This window comes from Lonchura striata, chromosome 5 (genome assembly GCF_050655825.1).
Source record: "Lonchura striata isolate lonStrDom1 chromosome 5, ASM5065582v1, whole genome shotgun sequence".
In the NCBI taxonomy this organism is placed as follows: Eukaryota; Metazoa; Chordata; class Aves; order Passeriformes; family Estrildidae; genus Lonchura; species Lonchura striata.
This window is the reverse complement of record NC_140707.1, coordinates 35,171,044-35,183,299: the sequence shown is the minus strand read 5'-3', so window position 1 is coordinate 35,183,299 and position 12,256 is coordinate 35,171,044. Positions and strand designations below refer to the sequence as shown.

The 12,256-nt window shown below is 36.3% G+C and overlaps 1 protein-coding gene across 10 annotated transcripts in view; it reads right to left on the bottom strand.

Annotated features, from left to right (window-relative positions):
* The window catches only part of CKAP5 (cytoskeleton associated protein 5), a 53,023-nt gene that overhangs the window by 28,632 nt on the left and 12,135 nt on the right, over window positions 1-12,256 (bottom strand). For all 10 annotated transcript variants that reach the window (XM_085581785.1, XM_085581789.1, XM_077784175.2 and 7 more), the window contains 11 exons: window positions 9,698-9,869; window positions 8,644-8,776; window positions 8,254-8,357; window positions 7,769-7,882; window positions 7,467-7,571; window positions 4,852-4,941; window positions 4,585-4,749; window positions 3,658-3,786; window positions 2,721-2,903; window positions 1,688-1,801; window positions 385-495 (listed from right to left, as the gene is read on the bottom strand). In XM_085581785.1, the coding sequence (XP_085437911.1) occupies window positions 385-495; window positions 1,688-1,801; window positions 2,721-2,903; window positions 3,658-3,786; window positions 4,585-4,749; window positions 4,852-4,941; window positions 7,467-7,571; window positions 7,769-7,882; window positions 8,254-8,357; window positions 8,644-8,776; window positions 9,698-9,869 (1,420 nt within the window). The remainder of the gene's footprint in view (window positions 1-384; window positions 496-1,687; window positions 1,802-2,720; window positions 2,904-3,657; window positions 3,787-4,584; window positions 4,750-4,851; window positions 4,942-7,466; window positions 7,572-7,768; window positions 7,883-8,253; window positions 8,358-8,643; window positions 8,777-9,697; window positions 9,870-12,256) is intronic.

Genomic DNA, 12,256 nt, shown 5'->3' with positions numbered 1-12,256 from the left:
CAAGCAATTGCTGCCCAACACACAAATAACAGGAACTTCTTTGTAATAGATCTGGCCTAGATGTTGCAAAATCTTTTGTTTAAATCTAGCTATCTTTGAAACCAAGCTTTACAATTACTTGGAGTTTTAAAAATACCTCGATCAAAATACAAGTATTTTTGACAAAAGCACATTAAGGCAAAATACTTACTCCACCATTGCTATGGAATTTAAACCATATAAGCCATTTGGCTTTTTCAAGTATTGTTTAATCCATCTGAAGTGCTGACATACAACTACTACTAGTAAGTACTTCAAGAGACTTAAGAGGCCTAAAGAGCTAAAGAATTTATTATTTGTTTTCTCCTTCCCTACTGACTCTCTTATCAACTGTTCCAAACATACCTTCTGAAACTCCTCCATGCAGGCAAGCCTCTCTTTCCAGTTACCACTGTCCAACTGCTGGATACAAGACGCTGGAAGGACAGCAGCAGCTTTCTCTTCACATACTTCTATCTGCAGCCAGATCAAAACAAGGTTAACACTCCACTACATCACTTCAGAAGAGTTTATTTAAGAGTTTATTTCAAAAGTTTTATTATCTTAAGGACCGGTAATATACTGCACCGACCCTTGTACTGTGGTGCATTTACAAAATAGGAAACGGGTTCTGTTGTAGGTTAAAAGATTTCAGTATAGATTGTGGTTTAGGGGTCTTATGGGTTTAGAAAGCTGCTAAAATTGCACCACAACAGAAAAGTAATCTCTGGAAAGTAGGAGAAACTGTGCAGACAGTCAAAAATAATCTTGAATACCAACATTCTGCTTAAAGAATCAAGGAGAGGTAACCTAAAATTTGCAAGGTAATTTTGGATCAAGTCTGAATAAGCACTGACAACAACAAATCAGAAGTTGATAAGGGCAGACAGGAGAAGACGTATCTTCTGTCTCCATTTTAGCAAAACATAAAATGAAAGTTAAAAACTTCCCTTGTTTCACTGGTGTCTGCATCACCCACAGGAACTGTATTCTCATTTTCTACTGCATAACTAACAATATAAGCTGGATACACAATAGAAGTTATTCACTCTAAGGAACATTCCAAATGAAACTATGGTTTGGATTGACAGTCCAAAAAACTTGCAGATACATCTAGCAAAGCTCTAACAGGTTTTTTGTTACTGTTTGACCCACAGATACCAGAGTAAAGTAGGTAGATGGTCAGCTAACATGCAGAATTCAGTTAACTTTTTGGAATGTAACTTAATATGAACAGCAGAAAACATATTAGTTCATTTAATTATTACTTTATTTCACTTTAGATTTCAATGTAAAATCCACAATAATGTATTCTCAGGCTTTTAATACCAGATTCCTTCAGCAAATCATGTGTCCTAAATTACATATGAAGTGTAACTGTTTTTTTATCTCTTCCTACTTCAGGGACAATAACATACCCTGTTATAAGGGTATAAGCATGATTTCTTACTGTCTTAAATGGCCTGGTGCCAACAACAGCCTGAAAAACAGGTGTATTTACCAAAGTCCCATTTCACCAGTTACAAATGTATACATACTACTTTCCCTTCTCCTAACAAAACCAAAAAACCTCCATAAAGAACTGTGTAGTGCCTGAAGAACTTGACTAACCAAAGCTGCAATCTTTGGTTACAGAGGGCTTTGTATTTCAGAACAGCAGAATACTCACAGAGAGCTCAGATTCAAAGATTTCTTTGGTCTCAGGACCCTTCTTGCCTTTAGGCCCAGCACCTCCTGTACCTGCAGCTGTAGCTGGTTTGCCTCTCTTGAGTGGGACCCCAGCCTAGAAAGTAAATAGACAAGGTAGCCGAGATCAAATAGCTCTCTAGCTCAGATATCAAAAGAACTGCTGTTTTTCCTATAGTGCACTTCTATATTCTAATGTCAGAAAAATATGTATCTCTGATAGCATAACAACTGCAGGCAGAGATAAGCTAGAGTTTATTTAATTAATATACTGCTTTTAGACTACAGGTTCTACAAAACATAACAGGACAGTGGAAGATGAAAAAGGAAAGACGAATACATTTGTAAAAATTCAGGGAATAATGACTTAATCTGTATGTTTTCCTATGGACACTGGTTAGATACTAAACTTGTGGCTGATTTCTCTTTCTCAGGTTATCTGAGTACCAATATATTTCAAAAATATTATCTATTCTTCTATTCACTTTCAGGTATCCCACCTGAAGAACTAAGTAGCCTATTACAAAGACCATGTACTGCAGTCAATTTTTAAAATCGAAAGAATAATATTAAAGAAATACAGGCTAATAGTTCAAATTACTTCAGAAGGTACAAAGGAACAAACTGAAAACTATGCTGAAAAAATACCCAATACTTAATTAGTAGCCTTGCTGGTTACAAGAAATGTTGACTTCAGCCAGGTATTACTATATCACAGAGCACATCAATGTTGCAACACTTGAAGCTCCTCTGAATGCCTCCAGTCTTTTATCACTATTTCAAAATCAAAATCTGGTATTAAGACATAAGTGGCAAGTCAGTTTGTGTCATTAAAAACTGGGATTTCATTACATTCCCAGAAAGTAACAGATTCCTTTTGCTGTTAGGCTCACCTACTCCTGCAAAAGGACAGTGATAGTTCAATGGAGGCAAATGTTCAACAGACCAGCTTTGATCTGCAGTAAGTACCTATTTGATGCAATCACAGACAATTGATTGTCAGAAAACCCTCTCACCTTCACTGCTGATGCTTTTTTCACCGGTCCTGGTTTGGTTGCTGCATCTTTTGTTTCTTTATCTCCTGCAGGCCCTGGAAGAGCAGTGGTCTTTCCAGTAATAGGCTTGCCTTCTTTTTTCTCAGCTGCTCCTCCTGCTTTTTTACCATAAACCAATTCTACCTTTTCAGCACACTCTTTAATCTGTCAAGCAGTGGGGAAAAAAAAGAGGTGGGGGTAGAAAGAAGCCATTTAGCTACCAAAATTGATGCACAGTGTCTCTTTTTACCAGCAGTGGCTCAAACTTGACTGCTGTGGGAAAAGTGTGAAGATTTTAAGTAGTTTACTTTCCAAGATTTTGTTATCTGGTGCTCCTGGTAAGGTTAACCAGTCAGTGGCATCAACCATCACCATATTGCCAAAATAATTCTCCTAGCTCAAAATGAAGTACATTTATATACTAAGAAAACACTGACACCCTACTGATACTCATAGATGCTCTAAGACTAAGTCCAAGCACCTCAAATTATAAAATCTTCATTCAGTCAACATACCTGCCAGTTTATGCAAAAGTATAACAAATTCGTTGTTGGGAAGCAAGTCTTTAATACCAAATTCTATCTAGTAATAAAAAATTAAACCATATGGCTGTGACCTAAAAGCTTGTTTCAGACAACAAAATGTTAAAAAACAAACAAAACTCCATATACCACCAACCAAATCCACAACTAAATCTCACAACCCACCTCACAGATAATATAGTCAAGATACTTTATGTAAGAATGAAGAGATTTTCAGATTCCCTGCAACATCAGTAACATTCAAGTAATAAATACATCTTCAAAAATCTGTTCTGAAATTAACTAGACTAAAGCATCATCTTTCACCTTCTCCAGCCTAAGATGCATTTTAAATGGATAAATGGAGCCTTTTTAACAACATTTATAACAATACTCACCCGATCAAGCTTTAGTTTGTCCACATCTGCTAAAAATGGATTCACAGCTTTCTCTCCAGCGACTTTCAAGGCAGTGCCTAATGCTTCAAATCCAGCATCTCTTACTTCAGGAGCAGAATCATTGATATGCTGCAGAGAAAGACAATTTATGTTATGTGACTTGTGGCTCATATCTGAACATCTTCTAAACAAATCCCCTCCCCTTATTTAGAATCTAAATCTACTACAGAGTAATCCTTGATATTCTACTACAGAAAGAAAAAGGCTGGTTTACACTTCGGTTTTCTTATGTACTGACCAAGTCTACTTTTTCTCAGATACAGCCATTTTGTCACCTTTGTTTTTTTTTTTTGGTTTTTTTTTTTTTGACAAGAAGAGGTTAAACATTCATGCTTTAAACACCATGAAAGTTCATAAAGAGTTTAAAGTTCTGTAATCTTGTTGTAATCTCAGTTTTTTAAGCCAGGGATATTGCCTATAGCAGGGAAAGGGCTGTTTGCAATAACAAAAGAAGAATATATCATCATTTACACTGAAAAATGCTCTAGTGTCACTGCCATGTATGAATCACTAATGATTGTTATTTTATTCATAGCTAACAATAGCATTCCAACAAAAACTTAGAGATGTGTGCAAGATGCAAGTGGCAGTGTCTGGGATAATAGCTGTAAGTCACTGTCTTAATCTATTGCAAACTTAGTGAGCCTACAGCTTCAAAAAAGCTAAGATAAAAGAAACCAAATTTTTCCCCTGACTGACAGTCACCTTCAAGTTTGATATCAGCCAAAACCAACTCTGAGGGCTACACAGCACACAAGAACTCTTTGGTCTCTACACTACCTTCATTCAGGTCTTTCTCCCCAAACAATCCAAGGTTTCACACCAACAGTACTCAAGTCAATGCTAGAGAAGTATCAACTTCTTTACCTTAAGAAGTGCAGCACAGAAAGGTTTTAACAGGCTTTTTGGCAGAGTAGAAGGTGTGCAGTGTCGGAAGCTTCTTGCAATGAAAAGGGATGTTTGTTGCTTAATTGTTGGGTTTTTGTTGTCCATGACTGCCAAAATATCTTCACTTATGTTCTGCAATGTGGTCTACAGTGTTGAATAAAAAAGTCATTATTTCAGTAAAGAGAAAAGCAAATCAAAGTTCAAGACCAATTCTCAGACAATGGGAAAATTTTCACTCTTACTTACTGTAAGAAAGATTGCATCAATGGCCTCCTGCAGTGCCTGCACTACCTGGGGCTTCTTCTCTTTGAATTTCTCCAGGATTGTTGGAACAACCTATAGAAAAGGGAGAAAAAATGTCAAATCCCTCTTCACTAATATAACTGGGAATCCTGATAGTCTACCCCATGGTACTTTGCAGAGAAGCCAGTAAATCAAACATCTCTGCTATACTCCTCCAGAAGTACACAGCAGTCTGAACTAGTTTATTCTTGCTGTTCTCCAATACTAAACTCATTCCCATAATTCTATTAGCAAATATAGATTTTTAAACAATTTCATAACAAAAGGTAGACCTACAAGTTCACATAATTACAGATTATGTAATTATGCTGGAGGAATACAGAGTAATAGAATGGAAATTAGCAATTACACAACATAAAGAGAGCTATGTTGTTGTATTTGAAGAATCCAAGGCGGCATTTAACCTGTCCCCTCTTTCCCAGCTTTCTGACAGCACTAAGCATAGCTCATTAAAAAGCTCTCATCTAATCCACAGCTGACAAGATCGTGATTCTGAAGTAACTGGAATCCTCTCTGCAGCAATATTTTTCAGATCTACCACCTTGAAAAATCATATCTGACAGTAAACTACGCTATACTGGAATTTGACAGCAATTTCTACCTAGGTGCTCAGACAGTCACTGCTAAAAAAACAAATAAGTAAAATATTCAAGGGGGAAAAAAAGTAAAAATAACTAGAGTGCAGATGTGCCAGTAACATGAATAGGTCCATTTTACTATGAACTCTGTAAGAGTAAGGACTTCTGCCACTGAGCCAGAAACATGCAGATCTTAACTGTGGAAAGCAGTCTATTCTCAAGATTTTCATAAACAACAGTTCATTGTTTGGAAGCAGCCAGATGCTTTACAGAAAGTTATATGCTCTTGCATAACAAAATATAGATTTACTTTCTACTCAGAAGCTGACTATGGGATCCCAGCCCCTTGTGATGTACTGTGACCTAGGCTCAGGTGGTATCTTGGGCTGCAACCTCCAAATTACCAGTTCACAGACTTCAACACTCAGAAAACCTCCAGATAATACAGATGGCACCACAAAGACCATCATACATGCAACTGCAGGTGCTAGATACCCCTACATATCAGAGAATAAAGTCATAAAGAGAAGATATTTAAAATCATTAACCCTCTGTTTTAGAAAATACTGACAGGCAAAATGAGCATTTTTACCATGGCAGTTAGAACTCACAGCCCATGCAAAATGCAAAGAAGAAGAACGTACCAGGGGTACAAATGCAGTCAGAGGTGAAGCTGGCACACATGTACCCAATTATAGTGAGGAGTATGATTATATGCATGATTTCACTACTCTTGCAGGAACACAGACTGCAGACTAGCACTGCAGTCATGTTTAAGTAACAGAGCTTATAATCATACAATTCTAGCAACAATTCTGTTTTATAACACTTCAATGCTCACTGTCAGGAGAAGTCTACATCTTCCTCACAAGTAAATAAATCCAATAAACAAATCAAATGAACTGCTAAAATGAATACTGAGATTATGCAATTCAGAGCTGCCATTACACTATTGAAAAAGTCATATTCTCAATGCCATTTGCTTGATAACCACAGAGCTACACCCTTGTTTTAGAAGCTTTGCTTTTCCAACACTAACTCTGTAGCTATAATGGTTAAACATCAGAAATCAACTATAAAACAGATGCCAGAATGATTTTTATAACTACAGCTTTCAGAATGAAAGTGACTGTCCAAACCGTTCAGAGTTCAAGAGACCTGACTGTCTGAAGCAGTGAGATTCAGCAACTTCCCAATTCAGAGACAATACTACCAGCAGCCAGGCACATCAGTTCTCTAACCCCATTACTCTTGCACATCACACTAAAAATTCAACTGAGCAGCTTAAAGAACACAGTGACACAGGCTTGAGAAACAAGTGACAACTACAACTTATTAAAAGCTCTCTTTGCTTCCACATACTGGTTAAGCTTCCTCATATTCCCTAATATTAGCTACTGGTAAGAGAAGAGCACCATAGGAGAGTACAAACAGCACTTAACTGGAGCACCAGAACATTTTGGTACCAAAAATCTCAGAAGTTTTTGCTATTTAGAGCAGACAAAAACCCTCACATAACCCAGGCAACAAGGAAACAGAACACCCACCACCTACCATCCCCCAACATTCAAAAAACCCAACATAAAACATACGCCATGGAAGTGCTAAGTAGAACTCTGATTTAGAAGCTGTTTTTTCCACTGTGGCTTACAAATGCATTCCTGTAGGGGTATCTCTAGAACAAGGTAATGTAAATAAAGTCCATTTAATGGCAGAACAATTCAATTTTCTTAGTAGAGAAGACTTATATTGCAACAGGAAGTTTCATGTTGCTGAATATGAATTAAGGTCCTTTCAAACTTAAGCTACAAAGATCTAGGCAAGTATTTCAATGCTTACTCTTTTAAGGGGTTGGTAAGCATTCATAACCGTACAAGGAATACCTTTGATAAATACTATGGCTTGACAGGGAAAAGGGAAAGCGAAGAAAAGGTGTCCAGCATGAATAAAATCAGGAAAAAAGTACATACTCTTACTTACATGCCCTGCATACTGTCCAAATTTCTTTCGGAGGCCTGTAGCTAGTCCAGCAAGGCATTTGGCAGCCAAAGCAACTAACATAACATTTGTATCCTTTCCAACAACCTGAAGAGAAAATCAGTTTCAGAGAAATTGAATTATTTTTTACAATAATCAATGGACCACAGACTGGGTTATTTCCACAACTGTTCCAGCTAGTAATTGTCTACTCATGTGTATTACATAAACTGTAACTTTTAAACTATCATACAAATAAATTTAATTTAAAAAATTATATGTGCATTCTGAGTTTTATTTACTACCTTTTTGAGAGCTTTCACCAAGTCTGCATAGTCTCCTGATTCCAGCTTGGGATTTTTCACTAGTAGTTCAACAGCCTCTAGAGCCTCTTTCCTTTCTTGCCACTTTTTTGCTTCCTGCAGAACAAATAATTTACATTAACCTATAAATAGGAACAGTTCTAGAGAAGCATACTTGCCACAAACCTTAGATTAAAACCCTTTATTCCATCCTGAGAAAACCAAGGTCTCCCTACAGTTCAATACCAGTAACTGCAATGAAATATGAAACACAATCCTTTCCCATGACATAACCTAGCCCCTTAAAATTACAGCTTTCTTGCTGCTAAATCCAACTTTAAAACTTATTTATGATCGTCTGTATGTTATTAACACTAGTTTGTTATTATTCATGCAGCACTAAAGCACACATTGCAGAACTGCCCGTAAGTCTTAAGACCCATCAGCTATACAAAGAATCAACAGGTAGTATTTAAGTTTATGCTTACTATTTTCTCATAGAAGTCTTTGGGAAGCTTGGAGAGAATTTCTACAGCTTCAAGCAACTCATATGCATCTACTTGTGGTACCACCTCTTCCTCATCATCATCTCCTGCAACCAGAAGAAAGAAATGTATCAGTAGAGTGACAGAAAATTTTGACTAGAGCTTCACCTATGGCTCATTGCTTAGAAAGTGCTATCAGCAGCTGTGAATTTGCTATTTCAAAAGACAGATACTCTTTCATATAAAGTTTCTGCCACAGACACATTTTCTTCTTGCATAGGGCACTCCACATTTAGCACCAGCTTAGTAAAAGCTCACTTACAATTTAATGCATTCCTTCACCAACTATGTACAATACACTCACCAACAGAGTTCAGAGATGAAATAGTTTACCTCCATCTGCATCTCCTCCAAGTGCCTGCTGCTGCTCAAATTTTGCTTTCAGCTCCTGTTGGGAACGCAGGAACCTGGTCTGCTTAGGAGCAGCTGATGATACTTTGATCCATTCTTCTTCCAGCTCTTTTAGCTGCCAAAAGGGAAAAGAATCATCGTATCATAGACATTATGGACATACTCCAAGACAAGCAAGCCATTACAGTTTTCCCATTTCAAAGTCAAGACAGCACTACCTTTCACTACTATATTTTTTTTTGCCAGTAAAGGAGTGACTTCACATTCACTGTTCAGAAGTCTTTGATCTTTGACTAAGTATATCCACAGAAGAGAATATTATTGCAAAGCATTTACATAAGAACAAGCAGTAGAACAGTCAGAATGGTGTGACCTCTCTGTAGACACTTTGAAATAAAAATGGCTGAGCATGAAGGAAGCTCTCCTTTACAGCCATGCTATTATTACACACTAAAACTAAAATGAGACAAACATGCTGAGCTACATTTGATGAAACAGTTTGGTTTTTTTTAACCATGCCCTTTTAAAGCAAGCTACTGCTTTCCACCTGAACATAATTAACTCAAGTGGGTAGGAGGAAAGGATGCACATTTTATAAAGTTTTAAAATTATGATATATTCAATCTATCATAATGCAATGCCACCTCCTGAAGGGAAACAGTCATATCCCAAACATCATCAGATTAAGTATGAAGGGATGCACAGAGGAAAAAACTTCAGGAAAAAACAAAACTAAGAATGAAAATTATTGATTTGAAGACTTTCAGTGCAAGGGTCTTTTATAAGGGCAACCATTCTGTTACGTTCTGTTGCTCAATTGCCATCCTCAGTTCCAATATGAAGCTTCCTCCCACTTCACGTATGTTCAGAGCAACCAAACATTGTCATGATTTCCTTCCAAACAACTAGGAGTGACCAATGTTTTGGGTAAGTTAAATGGAGCTAAAAAAATACATTCCAATTTTGGCTTTAAGAATGTCCGACATCACAGAATCAGAGCATCAAATGTCTAGATATAGAAACACTTCCTGCCTACCTGAACAGAATTTATGTTCTGCAATGGAGGTCTCAAAGCATCCCTTATCCAACGGTAGATTTCCACAGCAAGGAGCTTGGCTTCGTCTCGAACAGCCTTTTCTCGAGATTCAAAAAGTTTTGGCAATACTTTGATGATTGGCTTCAGTGAGATTATCTTTGAACCAAATTCACTGACAGTGAAACACACAGCATCAGTGCCCATGAACAGGGAGCGATCCACAAATAACTCATTTTATAAACAACAGTCTATGAAAGTCTTCCAGTGCATATTTAGCAATTTTGTCATTTACTCAACCATTACACTAGATATTATTTTGAAATGCTATTGTAAAATTTAAAGAATATAAGCCCTATCAATTTAACCTCCACACCCAGCCTGGAATTACAAAATCAGGCCTTTCAAATTACTTCAAAGCACTTCATCCAATCCAGTGTTTAAATCATCTCCCTTGCCAGCAGGGAAAAAAGACAAAAGAGAAGAAAGAAAGAAGTTGTCCTTAGACCAAAATTTATATAATTTATATGACCTAGTTTTTTTTTTGTTTTTTTTTTTTTTTGTTTGTTTGTTTGTTTGTTTTTTTTTTTAAATCACAATAGAATCTCCTTTGTCTATCCTTGGAAACAAACTGCAGTAAAAGCATTAGTCACTTTTCCACTTGTTGGACCAGATAATTATAATAAGCTTGGGTCATCTTCACAGAAAACATATGTGCTAAAATATGTGCCACTGAAGGAACACATAAAACAAGTTTCCCCAGCCAACCACCCTTCCTTGACAGAAGATTCTACATGCTATTGCACTTAATACACAAAACTGCCTATTTCCATCACTGATGAATGAGAACAGAACTTTCTTTTGAAACTCATAGTAAAATTAACTGCTGTAGTTACTAAGGCATCATATATAAATCACCTCAAAAGCAGTAATTTTTTTTTTGATTAATAAACATTTCTTAATTCTGAATTAACCTTTCTACCAATCACACTTTTTCTTATGTTTCCCTCTAATGCAAGTCCCATATAAAAAAGCTAGCAAAAAAGGCTACTCAAGAACTGAAATCTACATGTCTTGCTTTCTAGAAATTCTAGTGCACATCATTTTACTTCCACATCAATTAAAAAAAATACTAAGTATAAAAACCTTCAAAACAGGTCTTGGAAGTAACACGATTTAAATGTGAACAAATGAGTTGCCCAGTAATTCAATTCTCCTATCATGACTTAAAAAGAGAGCGTATTTGGAGAAATACCTATGCAAACTTATTTGTTTCTAATTCATATAATCTAACATATATAACAAGAAAGAATAGAACCTTAGCACAAGATAAAAAATACCAGAAATTAAACTAGTTATGCATTCAAGCTACCCACCTAGGTACAACACAGACAAATTTTATTATCAATGCAGAAAGCCTACCAAAGCATAAGAAAAATTTAAGTAGCAACACAGCTCAGAAGCAGAAGATGGAGTTTAAGCCAACAGGGCTGCATGCGAGCAATTGATCCTAACATCACAAAGATAACAAAATACTGCATGTAAGAAAAAAAACATATGTGGCATGTTTTACAGAAGTAGTTACTTGAAAGATACTGAGGAAGGTTATGCAGGTTTCTATTTACACTGCACTGTTAAAAGGACATGTAACTAGATAAGCAATTTAAAATAACTAAAACATATTCTTAAATATAGGACAGTAGTTTTGCTTAGCAGAAGCATAGGTAATGTGTTAAGCCCAAAGCTTTATTTTGATATTACTGAAGCCTGAAACAATCAGTTTAACAAGGATCATCTCTCCGTACACCTTGGCAAGTTCTCTAAAAGATATGTAACATAAGGCACTCTCCACATACATTATACAGTTTTCATATGAGCTACTTTACTCAGAAAGAAGTGTTCTGTCCATTAATTTCAAAATTTTGTTTCCTTTAAAAAAACCCTAATGATCAGTATATTATATATGCACCAAGTATAACAATTTCAGAAAGCCCCAGTATTTTTCACTCAATGGCAGCAAACAAACTTGATGTGGAACCAAAAAATAATCTAATACTGAAGATTTGATTTTTAGGGAGTACTACTAGCAGCTCTCCTTTTCAATAAAGGAATTCTTATATGGACAAGAGAAGCTTATTGTGCAATGAGCTTGGCTTTTTTTTTCCTTTCTTCTAAAAACACACACTGTGTACTCAATTAAACATGCTCACATCAGTGAAGAAAACAGTGGTTAAAAAAAAACCAAAACAAAAAACTAAACTGTGTTTTAGCTTTCACATCAATGACTTTATTAGAGATATTCAGAAGAGAAGCTTCACAGTCTGGAACAAGACACACTAATCTTGCCCTTCTCTCAGAGGCTGGGAAAATGGAAGTTTGGTAAACAGCTACCATGAATGAAAGAGAATCAGATGAAGCTAGTACAACATAGACAGCCCTCACATCTAACAAGTCCCATGATGCTGACAACTGTTGCTGTAAAAAACACCAATTCAGGAAAGATGCATTCTACTCAACAATAACAAGGGCCTGCTAAAGACAGCAACAAAATTAGACTCCACA